Below are 19,842 nucleotides of genomic sequence, written 5' to 3'. Positions count from 1 at the left end.
CGATCTGCTCGTTGTTTACCTCCTGATCTTTTGTTCTTCTGTCTTTTCAACTATACAACTTGCTACGGTTTCACAACCACTCAACAACTGCCTACCATCTATCATATCTTAGTCTCGCCAAAGAACAAAAGCACAACATGACTGCTCGAGTCGCACCTGGCTCCTCATCCTACACTGAGCCACCTACCATCATCTCCCCAACTGCCGACCACGATGTTCGAGGCCGTAAGAGAGAACGAAGCATGACCCGACGAGGCAGCGTTCGCTCATTCCGAGCTGCACCAGCAGACGAGTCTAGCAACCTCCGAGGCCGTTCCCGCCGTCGTGCCGCTTCTCCAGCTCTAAGCTACACATCTCGACCTTCCTCGCCTAGAAGGGTACCTTCTCCCACCCGACGTCGTCTGCTTCATGCTCGCCTTCGAAGAGAGCACTGCCCTTCCCGAGTTTCATCCCCCATTGAACAGCAGCTCCAGCAGCATCTACCTGCTCGTCGAAGGCAGCGAACTCGGAGCCAGAGCCGGGGCCCTCGGTTGGAGATGGAGCTTGGATCTCAACAGCTCACCGATGGTCTGTCCGGGTTGCGGAACGAGGTCCGAGCCTCGTCGTCTGACACCGCCGACGAAGTAAAGTCGGACGCTTAATATTCGATAATACTACCTACTTGAAGGAAAAGGAACCACTTTCAACTTTCGTTCGATTCTGGTATCCATTACCCCTGCCCCACGATCAGATGTATAAAGACGAAAAAAAATTACCGGAAACCAGACCGATACCCATATACTTAATCCATGTTGTACGATGACGGGATGTGTCCTTGTTCATTTTCTGTTTCTCGTTGCGTTGCGCTGAGAGCTGGTTATCTCGCATTCACAAGATTGTGTCCTGCTATTAAACTGGTTGCATATGGAGTTTCATTTGTTATTCAAGAAATTGAGATCTCTTGACTTGATTTGACTTTGGGTACTTAGCTATGAATAAGACGGCGCTGGGAGGATTGGATGGAATGTTCTACTTATTGTTTATGAGTCGGTTGAAGGATGATACATATATCCTGGATCTATTTCATACAATCAAATAAATTGATGAAGTTCTCAAATTGATACTGCAATTATCTAGCAAAGAATTGCCCTCTAAGTCTTAGGTTGCCAGAATAAAGTAGCCCGAATGCCTATACAAGCTGGCATAGAGTGAATACATTATTTCATATGTTCTCCTACCATGTAGTCTAAAGTGCAGGAAGAGTCAATGATGATCTGGACCTGAAGTGCAACGGTCGGCTCCGCTATTTCGCTTCTATGTAAGCTCGCTGATTGGTCAGATTCTACCCTAAGCACTTTTTTGGTGGTGGATATGGACTGATGTTAACGACATCGATATTTACTAGAGGGTCCAGCTCAACTTTTTTGTTGCCTCAACATAGCGACTGGAGCATTCGGTTTCTTGGGGCGTTCTCTGGATACCATTTCTCTCTCTTCTCCGGCCTTGCCGTGTGTACATTACAACTAATAACGGCTCTCGTTCTTTCCTTCACCACCTTTTGGATCCCTGCAGCTCGACCTGTAGCTGTTGGTCTCAACTCTGTTCACCTTTCTGTCTGGTTGCCACCAAGCATGACTGCGTGTATTCTCAACTCTACGACTTAATCCTCACTCTCCGCCTGGCGCAAATGCTCGAACGAACCGCTGCGGCTTTGGAGTCGCGCAGCCTTCAACGGATAATCCATAGGCCCTCGAATCGATCTCAAAAGCTACATACAGGCTTCTGGCAGCATGGCGCCGCCGCTATCGATATTTCCAGCTCTCTTCCTGGCTCAATGAGACCAGTTGGAGCTGCGACTCCCGAACCGGAAACACAGCAGCTCCAAGCGAACCTCTTCGCCTCGGTTCTGATGCTCGACTTCCTATATCCTACCTCGACTATACCTCTCTTACGCCGTCTATACCCTGAACTACCGAATCCTCAAAATGCGCAACGAACGGCGATTGTCTCGAATAGACGAACTTACTCTTCAATAACGACACCGCCCAGCAATGACGAGTCAACGACAGATGAAGGTGGTTGGCCCAACAAGGACTCGAAACTCCAAGATCCAGAACCAGAGGATGACACGAATATATGGGTTGGCACAGAGGCAATAATACCGAAAAGAGGTCAGACGGATTTGGAACTGCTCCAAAACATCATGGGCACCAAGGGACGTCATTTTCAGCAAGCTTGGGATATTTACTCTGGGATGGATGGCGAGCAACGGCGTCTTGTGCGTGGTCCTCTCGTCAATTATCTTTCCCGCTCCCACAGTATTGTTGAGACAGGGCGAGCTCTCTCAGTCTTTCGTCAGATCCCCACGCCCGAGTGGACCAATGAACTCTTGTCCGCAGCCATCCTCCTCCTTTTGCGATCCGGAGACCTGCCAGGAGCCGTGGAAACTTTCAAAACAGGATTAGAGATTGGGGGGCTCAGCCACGGCCTAGAATTTCTGATGGCAGATACCGTTAACTCGCGGAATTGGCCAGTCGCCCTGGATGTTTGGACTTCATATCACAAGAGGATGGACAAAAGGACTCCCGGTATGAAGCCAAATGTGGGGCGATTGCAGCAGCTTGGGACTCTCAAGAAAAAGGGAGACCTCTATCTTGATTTCAGAAACTACCTGGTCGGCGAGGGTAAAGATCAACATAAGGAGATCCAGAAGGACATGGCTGCCAAGAGAGCTTTGTCTGCACTGCGGAGATTCTTTGCTACATTGGCTCTACGGGAGCCGTGTCCCCCGGCTCAGGCAAGCATCATTCTCGAGGCTCTTGGCGATAACTTCGAATATAACACATATATGAACACCATGTTCAATCGTTGGTACGATAAACTAGAAGACCGATACACAATGGAACAGCTCCCCGCCATTTATCAAAAGCAACGACTATTGCCAGATGCAGCGCCTACCATGGCGGTGTACCGCGGCTTGTTCAAAGTGAATTTCCCAAGGAACAGAGCTAGATTGGAAGAATTGTACCAAGACTGGGTTCGAATCAAAGGCGGTTTGAATCAATGGGGATACGAAAAGTTTTTAAAATACTATGCAGCAAAAGGAGATGTGCCATCAGTCAAGAAGCTTTGGGCTCAGTTTGCGAAGGAGTACCCTGAGATAATTCAGGAACCCCGAGGATTCAGAAGCACGATCAACGTCTATGCTCAAGTTGGAGATGTCGAGGGCGTCAAGAAAGAGATGGAAAGGATGGTCAAGGAGTACAACGTTCAACCTGATGTCGATATCTGGAACACACTGCTCAAGGCTTACATGAGAACCAATGACTACGACGGTGTCTTGGATTTGTTCGATCAAATCACAAGCCAACACCAGCCAAGCTCTTATACTTATGCCCACGTCATGGCGATGAGTTCCAAGAAGGGTGACCTGGACACAACTCTGGAATACTTCGACAGATCTCAGCGTGAAGGTGTACCAATCTCAAAAGAGATGGGACTGTCTTTGGTAGTAGCTTACTGTCGAAGCGGTCAACTCGCTGCGGCGGAGAGTTTGTGCATTGAAATGACCCACCGCAAGATTGCTTCGCAAGCCATCTGGAACCAACTGCTCAATTACAACGGCGTCGAAGGAAAGATTACAAAGGTGTATGAACTACTCAAGCAGATGAAACAACTTGGAGTTGAATGGGACGACGAGACGTACGAATTTCTTCTCCAAGCCCTTGTCAGGGTCAACCGAATTCCTGCGGCACACGCGCTTTTGAAGCGTGCTGTCAATGAACGTTTGTTCCATGTCACACCCGATCATTATGCCATTGTCATGGCTGCAGCTGCACGACTCGGAGAGTCTCCAGTCGTAGAAACTCTCTTTGCCCAACTTCAGAAGTCAGAGCTGCCTATAACTTTTAATGCTTTAGTTGCCCTCGTCACTCATGCCAACAAAAAGAAGCCAGGCGCCGACCGAACAAGGTATCTAGCGAATGAACTCGTTGAGTACTTCCGACAGGCGGTCGCGGCTGCTAAGGACGAATCTGCACCTGAAGACTTCGCCGATGCCGGGAGCATTGCGGATCTAATGCGATCTACTCCTAAGATCGGTCGAGCAATTGCTTTACTTGTCGAACTTCGAGAATTCATCTCGATCGAAGAAATGATGGGCTTGTTCGTTCAGATCTTCCCGCAATATCAGACCAACCAATTTCCGCCTGAAATCATGTCTGCTTTGATGCATGCGCATTACATGGATGAGAACTACGACAAGGCCTTGGAACTTTGGGAGAAGACCTGGGCAGACGTTTATGCTTCGAGCCGAAAACGTTCAGGAGAAGGTATTGCTCTTGGTACTGAGTATGAACTGTCTCGCGCTGTGAATGTAGTGGCACGCGTGTATGGAGAGATGAATGATGGAGCAGGCTTGAGCGATACTATCGACAAAGTCATGGCAGCAGGCTTTAAGCTTACCCGAGAAAACTGGGTTATCGTCATAAGCAACCTCTCTGAACTCGGCAAGTGGGATCGCGCTATGTACTGGTGCGAGACATTGCTCATGCCAACTTGGGACGGCTGGGCCTTCAAGCGAGATATCCCACACAAGAGAGAAAACTCTCGCATGTTGTCAGCGCCTCCAAGACTTGTCCTGCGACTACAGGCGAAGTGGCTGGAGATGCGCAAGATGGCTGCCTGGGATCCCATTGTCTCTCGTCTTCTCTCTACAGTGAAGGAGAAATACCCCCGTCTGCACCACGCCTTCACCACATCGGAGGTTGATGTTATACCTACAAAATACACTGTCAACGGCAAGGAGGTTGATCCTAGTGAGCTCGACAGTATACTGCAGAGTCTGCCTTATCTGTCGCTGCTCAAGGTCAGGGACAACCTGAGGAGACAACTGGAAAAGCAAAAGAAGAGCGAGAGCAGCCTCGGAACACCAGCAGAGCCTGTCGACAGGGTAAAGTGGAAGCAGGACCTGCAAGCCAAGGTTAACAAATTCGCCCGAGATTGGTATCTTACACGCAAGAATGCCTATGATGAGAATCTGAAAGAGCAGAAGCGGCAAAGGTGGCTGCCCCGCGATGAAAGAAGAGAGATCGAGATCAAGGCTTCGGCCATGGGCCAAGAGCCCGTGGATATGCGAGTAGCCCGCGAGCAGTTTGCTTACTGGAATAAGTTCTGGGATCGATATGATCAGCGTCGTCATGGCGCAAGGAGACAGCCGGTCGCCCGTGGTCGTCCAAATTACCTCACGAAGAATCCGGTGGAGGCTGCAAAGATGCAAAGGTTGCGAAACAAGCGTGCTGATGATGAATGAAGATGTAAAATAGATTATGTATGAATAGCTCTTCGGAGATTTCTTCGACTACTTGTATGATACAAATGTCAAATCATGAGTTTGAATACCCTACAGCATTATTGCGAGAGACACCTTGAGGATCTAAACATATGGAGAGGCTGATTGCCACCAAAATAGGGGTTTGTGTTGCAGTAGATTCAATTGCCTATCTAAACCTTGGTTACATAATCTGCCTGGTATCCAGATGCTCCAAAAACGCCCTGAAAACACTTCAACTCCTACCTTTACCCAATTCCCATGTTCAGCCCAGCCGAATAAACAGTAACAGCGCAACTTAGAGCAATCAATGCTCCGATCTCTATCCCAACTTGAAGATATCTAACAACGTAAATGTCTGTGCTGTGACAGGAGTTATGTACAGTAAAGCATGTATGTTCATGCTGTCATTTGTAGAATGTGCAGTAGCTTTTGTCTAGGGAGACATATCATCCCCACGAGGTGTTTCCGGGGGAGAGGGTTGCTTAACCCCAAGTGAACGCAGGCGCTGTGAGAGCAAGCCCTCAGCACCACCGAGTGAACCCGATCTATTGAGAGCAAAGGCATTACCGCCGTATCCCGGTTCTCCTTTGTTGAGCTTCTCATAAAGTGCGGGTTCTGGTGATTGACCGGTATTCGAATCTTTGGTCGAAGGGCGACTGACTTGAGTCGACCGAGGAGACCGGACATCGTTACCAAGGACAGCCGTAGTGCTTGTGCTGTCGCTGATATCGCTGTCCGTTCGAGCGTGGGCCGGAAGATAGAAGGGAATAGGATCGACTGGTAAGGTGTTGCCGCCAGCAGAGCCTCCAGATGGAGAATCGTTGGCAGGGAACATGTTTTCCATACCATCGAAAGTCCGGGAAGGGCCCGAAAAGAAGCCAACACTCCGCCTGCGAAGAGCCTTCTCCGTAGCCAGCATAGCAGCAGGGCCAGACTGCGCAGGTAAAGGTGGATGCATGACCCGAATTGGTTTATAAGGAGTATAGCGAGGCTCTGGCCATGTTGTTTCGTTCCTGAGCTTCTCCTTCCCATCAGGGACACGATTCGCAAAGACGATCCGGATGCTCTTGTATAGATAGTACCGACCCTTAGCAGGGCAACAGATGTGCAGATGAGCGAGGTACCTCAGGATAGGGCGGTCATCAGTGTTCGCCCCAGCTGTGGCAGGGGCATTGTCGATGATGGGCCCAGCTGAATAGCTGCGCTGACGCACAAATGTCTTCGTTCCTGGTTCCATGCCTGTAAGATCATATGGGACAAGGAAGAGTTTGACAGCAGTCTTATTTGGGTTCTTGACGATGATCTGAATTTGCCCCTTTTCCGGAATTCGATAACTTCCGCCTGGAGGGGCTTTTGCTGCCACAGAGCCGGACCGGCGAATGGCCCGAGAATTTCGACGTGTGATATGCTCAGAACTCTGGTTCTCAAGGCCAACGTCCATCAAATCCTCGGCTGGTTTCCTTTCTGCATGTCGACTCTGTGCCTTCTTCTTTGCTCGATGTTCGTCGTCTGGATTGGGCAGTCCATTTTCAAGGTCGATTTGACCGACATACGGGCTCGGCCCATCATCTGTGTTGGACCGCCCATGTGACGTGCTGCTGTAGCTATAGTACACAGCTGGGAATGAGAGACTGACATGAGGTGGGCACTTCAGACTGGACTTGCATTTGCCCTTTCCTAGGACGCCGATCTGTGCGACAAAGTCCAGTGGTTTGGAAGGGGTTGTCGACATGCGACCTCGAAGAATACTTTCTTCGTAGGAGCCAACCATAGATGCATGCTGAAGTGGTGAAGCCTCTGCCGCTACGGAAGACCTGCGCGGCCGAAGAAATGCTGGTGTCGGTGGTGAAGCACCAGGTTGCATGAAACTTGGAGTTGAAGTTAATGATCTTCGGGGTTGGTGCGCCTGGTATGGAAACGCCTCTCTTCGATACGAAGACACACGTTGTGGTAATGAGTATCTCGGAGAGGGAGACATCCAGGGTGATGAAGCTGTTGAATGTGCCCTATAGCGACTCGTTCCAATATATCCGGTAAAACTGAATGGGTCCGTTGGCAACATATCGTGCTCCTCAGAGCTCTGAGCTTGTACTAGAGGGCTAGTAGGCGGTTTATATACAAAACTCGACGACAAAGATGAAGACAGAGGTGAGTTGGTCGATTGAAAACTCTCGGCACTTGCTGAAAATGGCACTCCTTTGTCGTGCTGGAATGGCGTGTAATGTCTAGGGGGTGAAGTCGCAATCCATGGAGTTTCTGCCGGAGCAGGATATCGACCATTATGCGGCCTACCGGCTGGTGTGGTACGGTCCTTGGCTACTGCTTCTTCTTCAGTGAAGTTACCACTGTGGAGTGCTGATCTCGGTCGTTCAATACTGAGGCCATCGCGCAATCTGTTATCGAAATCGGAATGCGAATCGGTTTTCTCGGGTGTTATCTGAGCAGGCGCAAGCAAGGTTGAAGCTTCGATAGGCGTTTGGGGGACCTTTGTCTCGATATCCAAATTTGGATGATGTTGTACTACAGACTCAAACTGCATGGACAGTGTTAGCAAACACTCGCGCACACAAAATAGAGTCACAACGCACGTGGCGGTTTGGAATCCATATCGGGGGAGATTGCGCTCTCTTGAGTCTCTCGATCAAAGAAGCTCGATCCGATATCGCATCCTCGACGCCTTCGACTCTTTCGGGGGTTTTGGATCGTGGTGGACTGTCCGGGATAGGTCCTTCACACAGCTCAGTACGGATGCTTTCCTCTGAGAGACGTCTCAGCCCAGAGGAAGGTGCATTAATTGGTGTCGGTTCAATAAATTCCGGTTCGGATTCAGGTTCGTGACTATATAAATCGGCCTGGAAGATAGGCATGACGGCGATATTTGAGAGCTGTAACAGCAGCCGTACGTTGTTTGAGCAAAATCCGTCATGAATGTGTAAGAAAGAAGAAGCCGAAAGGTGGTTTGGGTTTATAAATAATCGTCATAAACAGGGCGTTGGTTGCCGATATTGAGGTTGGGGTGTCTTGCAGATCAGATCAATTTATCGTACTGTATGTACCGAAAGAACCGGCCGGGGTTACAAGAAGTTTGGCCAAGTGGATTGGTAGACAAGGGTATGATATATCATGCCATGCAAGCCATGAGTGAGGAACTGTCTAGACTGTCTCTGTCAGGCACGGCGTGGGTCACCTAAAATCGAAGAAAAAGCGAAGCTGAATATGGGGAATCTGGGATCGTGGGACGTCATCCACCGATATGACGACAGTTCAAGAGCGACGATGGAGAGTCTAATCGGTCCCGTCTTCCCCTGGGGAGGTCAAAGGATTGCGATAGAAAACAGAGCAACAGGGCGAAGAGAGGGAAACAGCTGTATTAAAGTAGGAGACAGAAATGATCACGCGATTTGAAGTTGATCGTGTCAAAAGTTGGTAGGTAGAAGTTGTAAGATAGAGCAAGAGCAGGAGCAAGTAAAAGCGAGGCGGGCAAAAACGGCAGGGTCCATCGAGGTAAATGATACGACGGGGACGTTAATTCCATCATCAAATGGGGGGCCGATGGCGGTGAAAGAGCGTGAATCATTCCCTAAAAAGCCCATTTTACAAGCCTACCTTGCCTACGGATACAGCACCTCAGTTATCTAAATCTTGACCAAGGAATACGTTGTAAATTTGATTTACATCCACATGCTTTGCCCAGGTAGTATTTATGACTTTCATATCTTTATCATTCGATAATCTCTCTTCAAACCCTTTCGTGATCACAGTATAACTGAGCACAATGTGGAGTCATCTTCAATGGCCCCAGATATGCCACGACCTGCTAACGACGTTTCTGGTTTGGTCTACGATGAAGCATCTCAAGTGAACTCCATTTTGCTACTCACAAGACACGGCAAAAGAGGAAACTTTTCACTACGCTAAAAACTAAGCTCCAGTCACAGAAGCCAGTCCCTTGCGGAGACTCACGTTTAGCGCGGTTGGGAATGAACCCTGATATGCACTTTGCTGTGCCGTGTGATGCAGTCTTGACGTGTAAGCGGGCAGTAAAGAAGGTAGAAAAGCAAGCTGAACCAGGAACGGGCAGCAGCTTGCAGTATGATGCGAATACTGTGCCTCTTATGGACATCAACAGCTGTTCAATCGTACATAGATGGGTTTTCTTGTTTATCTGTGTGACCTGGCAATGCATTGTAAACCCGAAGCAGATATACCAGCAGCTTTTGAAACAGCCACCGTGACTCTGACCCAACGGTTTGACGTACGTAGGTAATAGATTGGAGTCAACGGTTTAGTTTGAATTATCTGAGTATGCTTTTTTATTTCATGGTAGGTACCTTGATGTATCGAAGTCTTGGGATCAGATTACAGAGTGCAGTACAGATGGCTCCACTATAGCAAGGTGAACTGAGGTGAGCTCCACTTCTTCACCGAGAACAAAAGTGGACCCAATAAGTCCCATCCTAATTCTCATCAACGACAACTTACAATTCTCATAAAGAGACTTACAAAGCCACAGACATGGCACCCAAACACGAAAAAGAAGGCGCTGATGCCGCTCCAGAGGTCAATAAGCCTAAGCATGGCTTCAGAGTCGGTCCTGAGAATTTGCCAGACGGCCCCTGGCGACGAAAAGGTTTGTCGCATTCTCCTGTTAAAATTTTCATTCACATCGCATACTTACACTTTTATCACACAGTCACCAAAGTCAAGAAGGAGTTGATTCACAAGGCAAAGGTCAAGAAGGCGTATGCCAAGATTAAGGCTCGTGAACAAGAAAATGCGCAACCTGCAAAGCCAGTCCAGCCTGTTCAGGATGAGGGTGCTGAGGCAGGCGATGGCGAGACAAAGCAACCAGAGGAAGAGGCCGAGGTGATGCACCCCACGCGACATCTCATGCTGGCAGACGAGGCAAAGGCACAGGAGAACTCAGTTGGCGAGCACAATCCTGATGGCAACAGACGGCGCACTCGACGACCTGGCTACTATGAAAAGCAACTCACCAAGGCGGAGGAGCGTCGCAAGGAGCAAGAAGCTCGACAGGCCGAGTATCAGCGCAGGCAGGAAGAGCGCGAGCAGAAGATTGCTGAGAGAGAGCGCTTTAAGAAGGCTATGGCCAAGACGAGAGATCGCAACGGCAACAAGAAGCTTGGCAGGGAGAGTTCCATATTGCTCGACAAGGTCAGGAAGATGGTCGGTGATAAGAAGAAATAACGAGCTTAGCGAAACAGCGTACTGAAGACTAGGAGAGGGCGTTTGAGAGGTTCTGTTACTGGGTTAGACAAAAGTTGACACACGAGTTTGATACCAAATGGCCGCCATAATCACATCAATTCAAGGCAAATAATTATTTGGGTTCTTACAATGTTATTGATCATAATGGTATGAGACGTGTTGGTACAGCGATTGTCACAAGATTTGTGATATCATCAAATTTTTAAGCGCTATCACAAGTCTGCGATCGCGTTTCAAGATGATTCATAACACGCGGATACATTCGCCAGGTCTGTTTTAGCTTGAGTAGTTTGTATCGAGTCAAGCTATCTTGTGACAGCATATTCATCATTCTGCCTGAGTCGGGTCCGAGCCCTGTGCTGCTGACATCTTCTGAAGTAAGCAATATGTTAAACGTTGTCTAGAACGACAAAGCTCCAGGGTTGGCAATGCGGTGTCAGTAACATTGAACGATCTTAATAGGGTTACTGTGTGGGAAGGGGCCTCGTATGTTACCCTAGAAAGCATGGTATGATATTTGCGAACTTGACATTGGCCTCATTTTGACTTTTTGGTTGGTTCTAGCTTGGATCAAGTGTCAACCAGAAACAATACGAGGCACTTTGAGCATCATCACTCATCAGCTGCTGGTTGTCAGATACCCGTGCCTCAATTTCAACCGATGTCATTGCTCCAACAAGGGTTAGCTTGCGAGCATCTACATTCTTGAAGCATAGACAACCTCAAGTGAGTTACTTGCTGGTCGTTCTCGAAAAACAAGCAAATCTTCAAACTGCCAGACGCTCAATTAGGAAACCCATCACGAAGACGGGGTTTTGGGATGAAAGCTTGTCAGACTTAGTGCCTATAAGATTTGATGATATAGACTACGACTGCTTGGCTGCAGGTGTTACATTTGTGAGATCCAATTTTGAAGATCCGGTGTAAGTTGCCGGGCGCGCTTATGATCAATGAGGGAAGGCTGATACTTGTCAAACTGCCGCTGGCTAAAAGGGTACAGACATGAAACTTGATGGAATCGGCTAAAAGACAAAAGTTATAGTGATCTGCGTGTGTTGTAAGAAGAGTCTTTTGCTGTTGTAGAGTGCAAACGGCTGCAAAGGGATATTGTAGCGAAGAGATTATCCATACTTTGAGGAATAGACAACTTGAAACAAGCGAAGGTGATGGACCTGGGGTTTCAAGATATGCCTCGCTGACTGTCAAGGGAAGTGATCAGCTGAGTGACAGCAACATGGAACGAGATATGCCGCGGTCGTCTGACTGGTGAGCGAGATTTATCTAACTACTACTACAAGGCTGTGTGAAGCCAATATCGTGAAGGTTGCATGAGGTTATACCTGGATACGAACCCAAGTTCGATATAGGGTTTATAAGCTGACACTGACACTGACATTAACAAGGTAGTGCCGGTAATGTCAGCCCTTGGATAAGCTTGGTAACGGTTTTTAGATAGTGACAAGTTTAAGAGAGGTTGTCTGATGCTCACTCAACTCAGTTCATATTCGAGGGAAATTGAAGTTCCAGGGACATGGTCGTGACAAGCTCCAGTCAAACCCATCAAGACCCCTGCACTCGAAACCGATCCATGCAGCCAAGTCCACTGAACTAGACCCCTTTCTCACACTTGCATTGAATATCTTTTCAGGGTCGTTGGTTTCATGATGGAATCTTTCGGCCAACTGTTTGTGAGTGTGTCTAATGTGTCTAACCCTAGATGATTGGGCTGATAAAGTTGCGCTGTGAATGGAGGCGTTGTTCTAATTACTGTACTCGCATAACAGTAGCATTTGAGATACGGTAGCGATGTTCTACCGAAGCAAAGGAGAAGATCCTCTCGTTGGCCCATCACACGTTTCATGATGTGCGTTTCGTTAATGCCTTCTTCGGGTCCAGGTCCTCTCAAGACCACAAAATGTGTTGTATGTACATGACATGGAAAAAACTCAACCAATCTGTCTGAAACAACCGAACTTGAAGCGCATGCAGTACATATGATGAGGAGTTGAGTTGCTTTTTTCCCTTACTAATACCGGTTATTAGCTTACCGACTTTTCGACTTTCCATGCGTTGCTTTGCTTTTGCCCGCTATGATCTTCAGTTATACACAGCAGTTAGAGACATACATATGCAAAGAACCTAATTTATATGGCTGCTTGCATCTGAGTTCCATCGTGTTGTGCGGGTATCCGTTTGGCGGAGTAGACTTTGTACAACTGTTCTGTACTCTGAAGCTCTCCTCTCCTGTCAGGTTGTTTTGCCACTGGCTTGACTTCATTCCTCGCATTTATGATTCCAACCTCCGAGTTCCAGTCCTCCTGACAACACGGTATCTATCAACGGTGCTGTATGCAATTGCAATTGGCCTTCAATGTTGCAGATTTATTGCTTAGACATCTCTACAAAAAAAGCAATGTCTCGTCAGTGATCTCATCCCTCCAGACCCCGCCTGAGCTGCCCGGCCATCGGATCGACACTGCAAAGAAGCTGGAGCTCGATCCCCTCCCCTCCATAAGGTACGGTACGGCACGGTAGACAGACCATGATCCAGCCGCGTCCGCCACATACGCCTCTTTTGTTACTTTGCATTGCCCGTTCCTGTTCCTGTTACTCCAACATGCAATGCATCTCAAGAGTTGTGTGCACTTTCTTTGACCAAAGCTTACTATTGTATTATCTTGTGCGCCCCCAGCTTCAGCCTTTTGCTGGAGGTTACCCTGCCCCTTGGACTCTGCGTCTAGCGGCTTGCGCTAGTAAGGCGTCAGGTTTGTCTGTTTCTTCAGGCGCATCGTTAGTCTCAGGACGGTCTCTTGAATGGAGATGGGAAAGAGATTGATTGTGGGATGACCTGTAATGATAGGTTTGAACCCACGAGATTGTTAATCAAAACTGCCCTCAGCTCCCTACACTTTGTATAAATCCGTTATGCCTAGTAGCAACGTGGCAGATACAACAGTATCATAACCTTGATTTAGTCTTGGAGCTGATGTCGACAACTTCACCATCTGAATAATCCTGCGCCCCATTATGCCACTCAAGGTTTTCCCTAGTCATGCCGTAGCAACACACACGACACGAAGTCAATTCATGAGCATGTGAAAGAGTTGATTCAGTGTATCTTTCGACCAAGGGCGATTCAATTATTCTGCTACGTGGGTCAATATCATTCCAATAAAAGGCTCCCTATTATAGCTGGCATTGAATCGTTGAACACGGCACCTACATGTCAATATCGAATAGGCTGAAGGGCGGACGGGAGTTTAAACATCCAATCAGCCTATGTACGTTTCGTTCTTATTCGAATCAAGGTTTGTTGTACCTTACAGGGCGAAACAGTCAGACAGACAGTGCAGTGCACCTTTCCATACCTTGACCTTTAATATTCCACAGCATGTATCATCGTATACGAGACAACAAGTCAATGTCAATTGCGCGTGTAGTTGCGTGTACTCTAGAAATGCCCCTGATGTAGGTACTACTGTACAATCCCTGCTTCTCTAAAAAAGCCCGACCGCTCAAAGCCCTCGACATCTCTTATTGAATGACAGTCTGCCAAGATGGAGACCTTGGTGAGACTGGAGATCACCTCGAGCCAAGCAGCTGCCAGCCCAGGCCTGGAACGGCTAGGGGCCGTTTAGCGCGCTGGTCCCCTGGGGCTTGACCCCTCTCACTGTTCAGTGTCCCAGGCTTAGTGGGTGATCCCCTGGGACCTAGGAACCCCCCCTTAAGAACCTCCAGCTCTGAGTCCCGCCCGTCTTGAGCTGGACTGGAGCCCCCCCCTCTTCAGTGGCTGTTCATGTTCATCCCATCCACATTCGGATCCTACTCGACGTCTCCATTCATTCCAATCCTCTGCTCTCTCCCCCAGGACCACGACATATCCGGATCAGATCCAATCCAATCCATCCTCTCTTTTTCTTTACCCTTTTGCCTTCGCAGGGTCCGAACATAATCAAAACACTTTGTCATCCATCATCCCTTGAATTTGTTACGTCGTCATTGTCATTGCTTTGCTTGTCTTTCTTTGCTCTGGGTCGTATTTACCATTCAGTACTTCATCCAGCTTACATCCACTGGCTGTTCCGTTGTACGCCGATCCCTCCTGCAGTAACGATATCGACTTGACTGGGACATTTCGCTCCATCACATCGCTCATCACCCATCGCTTAGCTTAGCTTTTCTCTCGTAGAGATTCCTTCGCTTCCATTGCCTCCTACGTCGAATCTACAATTACAGCAACTTCTTCCAAACCCGGCCGACCTTCTTCTAGCGAATCCATCGTTAGACACCCCTTGTCCGTTTCTCAACCTGGGCCCTTGTCCTCATCAAACCCTCCACACGCCCCCTGGTTTGGTTTGGTTCCGACTGCTTGCTGTTGGCTTTCGCTCTGGCTTTTGACTTATTAGCCTGGCTTTACTGGGCTGTCCACTGCTTCCTGAATTTTGAACTCCATTCAAGTTCCTGTCAGTCTCCCTCTCTGTAGGGGTACTTCTGTCGACGTTGTCAACAAATATTGCTACCCCGTTCGATCGAACACATACCGACCGCCTCAACCACTTTCTTCCCGCTCCGATTCCTCGACGACTTCCGCCCACCGCGATCCCTGATCCGACTCCTTTGCCTCCCGATACGACATCGTCCATGACGCCTGCTCTCTAGCTGCGTCGTGTTGCTTGCTACCTTGGGCTGCAACAATTCTGTGTCTGAATGCCCTATCCGCTCTAGGCACCACATTTCGATCGCTCTGCCCCAAGTTACGAGTACTAGTTTCACTCTTTTTTCAGCACATTGCCCACAATGGCCAGTATCGTGGAAGATTATTTGGAGAGTCCTGGAATGGAACAGGAGACAGACGATGTCTTCCCCTGTAAAGGTTGCGGAGAGGTACGATATTACTGTACTCGCGGCAGACTTGAGAATGAATTGCTAACAAGTTGCAAAGATCCTCGAGGAAGGCAAAGCGTTCGAATTAGGTACGTTACAAACTGAAGGACAACACTTCTGACGGTGTGCCTTGGTGACCCGAGACAGTCACCAGCACTTCACCGCAAGAATTACAAAGCGCATTTTACCATGACACAGCAAGCTGACATTTTCAACAGCCGGCAACCGATGGCATCTAGATTGCTTCCGTTGTAACACCTGCGGAACACTTCTCGACTCCGACGCGAACCTTCTACTACTCGGCGATGGATCTCTCATCTGCAACAACTGCACATATAGCTGCAGCGCCTGCGGCAATAAGATTGAAGACCTAGCTATCCTTACTGGGGAGCAGGCGTTTTGTGCCACATGTTTCCGTTGTCGCAACTGTAAACGCAAAATCGAGAACCTTCGATATGCACGCACTTCCCAAGGCATATTCTGCATGGGCTGTCACGAAACTCTGATGGCTAGGCGTAGGAAAAAATCAAAGGCTGCAGCCGCTGCAAAAGCAAGAGAAAAAGAGCATTCACCTATGATCACAGAGAAGTCTTTGCCCGCTCTTCCTGCGAATGCTATACCACCAAACGCATTTTCCAACGACCGGGTAGATCCTGATTCGGATACCGCCACGGAGCTCTCTCCACGACCCCGGAATCACACCCGCCATGAGTCTTCGTCTCGCAGCAGTTCACGACCAGCTCGTTCTCCTGAGCGAAAGCCCGACGGCTTAAATCTGCCCTCTACGACCTACCGAAGCAACCGCAACTCAACCATGGTTTCGAGGAACGAAAACAATACTAACGATGATGGCTTCCTTATCTCGGTCGCCCTGGATCCCAGCCCACACCCAACGCCGAAATCAACTTCTGATAATCTGGGAGAGGGTAAATCGAAGGATGGAGACTATTTCGGTTCGGCAAAGCCTCCTTCTGAGAAGAGAAACGACTCTCGTACTTCAACCCCACATATTGCTTTCCAATCGAAGGGCCGTCAAGCATCTACTTCAGAACATGACATCCCGCCCAAGCTACCTGATCGAAAGCATTCCAAATCCTCACAACGGGAGTCCGCCAAACCATCACCCGCTATCGATGAACAAAAGACAAGCGGTCGTCGCCCACCCACAGAGGACTTTAAGCTGCAAGAGGCCCCCAAGAGCAAGAAGCTTCTCTCAAGGAGCAGCTCGCAATCGTCCAGTATACCTGCTGAGACGAACTCTGTAAGAACTAGCAATGGACAACCAAGTAAGGCTGGCCAAGGCAGTCTACCTCACACTGATAGCAACGCAACCACACCTGCCTCTCGCTCGTCGCTGGAGTCGAGGTATCTGGATGAGGAGGAGCTTCGTGCATCAATGGATTCATCGACCAGAACATCTTCTAGACCAGAGAACGCAAAGCCGCTTGCTAGGAAGGATGTTCCCTCTTCTTCCGGCAGAAATGGTATTTATTCATCCAAGTCCCCGGGCTACTCACAGACACTGACAGAAAGGTTAGCGAATGGCAGCAGCCGCCAACAGAGCCGACAAGAATCACCCGAAGATCCCACTCCTACGCGCCAAACCCCGTCTCGAAGCATTTCGGAGCAAAAGAAGACCTACACGCAACCACGTTCGGCACCCGCGCCTCCAGGCTCCCAAAGGGGCCAGAAAGATGAAAATGGCGAGCCCAAGGTCTCGCCAAAGCTACCTAGATGGAGCAGTGGCGGCGACTTTAGCATGGACGAGGATATGGCACGGATACTAGGCACTGACGAAGGCTCTACATCGATTCTCCGCAGAGTTTCCAACGCGGTAAGACACGGTCGCACCGGCAGCGTGGAGTCACCCAACCAGATGCATCCAGGGAACAGACACACCAGGAGCATCAGTGAAACTACACGAGCCACTGGATCACCCCGCTGGCCCAGGACACCAGTCGCTGATGATTATCATGCGCAGGACATCAGCAGCCCCATGTCACTGACATCGGGTGACGACCCTGCCTTCCTCAAACGACAACTACGAAACTCCGAGCAGCGAGTCGCGGAGCTCGAAAGGCAGTTCACTACCGAGAAAGATCTTAAGAGCCTTAACAGGAAGCTTGTGGAGAAGCGAAAGACGGTTTCTGTTCTTGACACACAGACTGAGATTATGATTCGACAGCTGGAAGTGTTGGCTGGCTATGTTGAGCGAGCCAAAGAAACCAAGACACCCGTAGACCCTCGAGATTTGGAAGAGTCCGCGATCAAGGAGTTTGTTCAGAAACTCGATAAGGTCAAGTCGGCTATGTCAGCCGCTATTGAGCAGCTTCATGAGGAGCGTGACCTATTGTGTGAAGAGAAGGACCAAGCCATTGCGGATCGAGACCGCGCTCTCCTTGAGTTTGAGCAGTTGTCATCCAAGAACGCACAGCTTGCTGATATGAACAACGATTTGACACATCAGATTCAAGAACGCTTTAAATCACAGATTGGAGGCGACATTAAGTCTCCTGGCGCTCTTGGCATCTATGGCGTCGGTAAGGGCCTCAACGCCTCGTCGCTCAACCTCGACGCTGCCAGTCTGTCAACTGGAGCCACCTTGGTTCCCGCTGATGAGGAGCCTATCGTCGAAGCCGGCCCTACTGTGGTACAGGTCAGAAAGGGTCAGGCTAAGAAGTTCAACTGGAAGAAGGGTTCCAAGGGATTGGCCCAGGGTGTTGCCAAGGGCGTCAACAGAGCCGTTGTCGCATTCCAGAATGACCGCGAGAGAATGCAGCAACAGGGTGGACTTACCGGAGAGAATATTGGCATGCCCTACAATATGACAGTCGCCCAAGTTGAGGCTCCAGCTGGTGCTCCTTCTAACGGCCATGTCACACACGACAAGCATAGTACTGCTTCAGCGCTAGCCAAGAAGCAGGAGGAGCGCGAACGTGAGCGTCAAGGCTTTGGATTCTTCGGAAAGAAGAACGCCATGCCCAAGTCTGGCTCCGGAGGTACTATGAATGCCGCCGATGCAGCCGAACCTGCCACAGTTCTCTTTGGATCCGATCTCGCAGAGCGAGCTGACCACGAACGACGACAAATCCCTAGCGTGGTAACAAGATGTATCGAAGAAGTTGAACTGAGGGGCATGGATCAAGAGGGTATCTACCGAAAGACTGGTGGTAATTCACAGGTCAACATGATCAAGGATGGTTTCAGCAAGGACGAGAACTTTGACATCTCGGATCCCGACCTTGACATCACAGCTGTTACCAGTGTGCTGAAGCAATATTTCCGCAAGCTTCCAGTACCTCTACTTACGTTTGATGTGTACGAGCGCGTTCTTGAGTCGAATGGTGAGTTTAGCTCCTTTCCTTTCACAAGACTAGTAAAATGCTAACAATTGACAGCCATTGTGGATGAAGAGGAACGAAGCGATCACCTGCGTAAGACGTTTGCCTCGATGCCCCAACGGCATCGTGATTGTCTTGAGTTTCTCATGTTCCATCTTGCACGCGTTGCTCAGCGTGAACCTGAGAACTTGGTATGTGGTACCCATTATTGGTTGTCTATCTCACTTACTAACATACTCTTCCAGATGTCTCCCAAGAACCTGGCTGTCGTGTTTGCACCTACCATTATGCGCGATACAAGTCTTGAGCGTGAAATGACAGATATGCATGCCAAGAACCTTGCGATACAGTTTGTCATTGAGAACAGTAATACGATTTTCGAGGATGCTTAGAGAGCCCGAAATATCTATTCGGACAGGACTTACGAACACCGTATCCCTTCATTTACGAGATCGAGATCGAGACCGAGGCCTTCAAGTTGTGGATTCTTGGGTTACTCTTACAGAGACGCGATCTAGGGTTATGATGGAAAAGGGGGAAAGAAAATTATTCGGGCACTCGTTGGATTTGAGAGCGCCGGTGCTGGTTTGCTTGCATGTGTCATCCAACCCGCAGCGCAGGGCGTTTTGTGCCAGGACATTTAATGATATCCAATTCTTTTCTCACGACTGTTTTGCCTTGTTTGTTCTGCTGTGTATGGCTTCTTTAGCCATTCCCTGTTTTATGCGTTTTTGATGATGGCGGGTTGTGGGTTAAGGGGGGGAGTATTGGTTAGCTTGTGTACGTTGATGAAGGGTGTTGCTCGCTGGTGGTTATATTTACTCTTGAGGGTATTGTTTGTATCTTTTTCGTACCGCATTGATGCGGAATTGGCATCATTGCGCTTATAACGTATATCAACATCTTGTCTATCTAGGCTGTATTGATAATGTCCTATCGTTTCAGGAACGTTTATTCACTCGCTCACAGTGATATCCTGCTGCATGGTATCTGCCCAACAATTCGCTCAAAAGTATAAGGGAGTCCAACTGGGAAGGAGTGTCAACTAGTCCCTTCTTCAACTTAACGAATAGTCTT

The 19,842-nt window shown here is 48.9% G+C and overlaps 5 protein-coding genes across 5 annotated transcripts; 4 read left to right on the top strand and 1 right to left on the bottom strand.

Annotated features, from left to right (window-relative positions):
- Window positions 1-137: 137 nt before the first annotated feature.
- Window positions 138-641, top strand: FIESC28_06251 (uncharacterized protein; the record flags this gene model as incomplete). The annotated part of the gene is made up of 1 exon (XM_031160395.1): window positions 138-641. One exon carries the CDS (start codon window positions 138-140, stop codon window positions 639-641), a length of 504 nt encoding a protein of 167 aa, XP_031015441.1.
- Window positions 642-1,666: 1,025 nt separating this feature from the next.
- FIESC28_06250 (uncharacterized protein) lies at window positions 1,667-5,290 on the top strand (the record flags this gene model as incomplete). Its single annotated transcript, XM_031160394.1, has 1 exon — window positions 1,667-5,290. The coding sequence occupies one exon, from the start codon at window positions 1,667-1,669 to the stop codon at window positions 5,288-5,290; it is 3,624 nt and encodes a 1,207-aa protein (XP_031015440.1).
- Window positions 5,291-5,744: 454 nt separating this feature from the next.
- FIESC28_06249 (uncharacterized protein) lies at window positions 5,745-8,178 on the bottom strand (the record flags this gene model as incomplete). Its single annotated transcript, XM_031160393.1, has 2 exons — window positions 5,745-7,844; window positions 7,900-8,178. 2 exons carry the CDS (start codon window positions 8,176-8,178, stop codon window positions 5,745-5,747), a joined length of 2,379 nt encoding a protein of 792 aa, XP_031015439.1.
- A 1,648-nt stretch (window positions 8,179-9,826) lies between these two features.
- Window positions 9,827-10,519, top strand: FIESC28_06248 (uncharacterized protein; the record flags this gene model as incomplete). The annotated part of the gene is made up of 2 exons (XM_031160392.1): window positions 9,827-9,941; window positions 10,005-10,519. 2 exons carry the CDS (start codon window positions 9,827-9,829, stop codon window positions 10,517-10,519), a joined length of 630 nt encoding a protein of 209 aa, XP_031015438.1.
- Window positions 10,520-15,337: 4,818 nt separating this feature from the next.
- Window positions 15,338-19,157, top strand: FIESC28_06247 (uncharacterized protein; the record flags this gene model as incomplete). Its single annotated transcript, XM_031160391.1, has 5 exons — window positions 15,338-15,424; window positions 15,483-15,513; window positions 15,643-18,768; window positions 18,823-18,956; window positions 19,011-19,157. The coding sequence occupies 5 exons, from the start codon at window positions 15,338-15,340 to the stop codon at window positions 19,155-19,157; spliced, it is 3,525 nt and encodes a 1,174-aa protein (XP_031015437.1).
- Between the last annotated feature and the right edge of the window lie 685 nt (window positions 19,158-19,842).

The sequence above is a fragment of the Fusarium coffeatum genome, assembly GCF_003316985.1.
Source record: "Fusarium coffeatum strain FIESC_28 chromosome Unknown BRIP53273_contig_136, whole genome shotgun sequence".
NCBI classification, from domain to species: domain Eukaryota; kingdom Fungi; phylum Ascomycota; class Sordariomycetes; order Hypocreales; family Nectriaceae; genus Fusarium; species Fusarium coffeatum.
The sequence above is the reverse complement of the archived record's forward strand: the minus strand, read 5'-3'. Positions and strand labels throughout refer to the sequence as shown.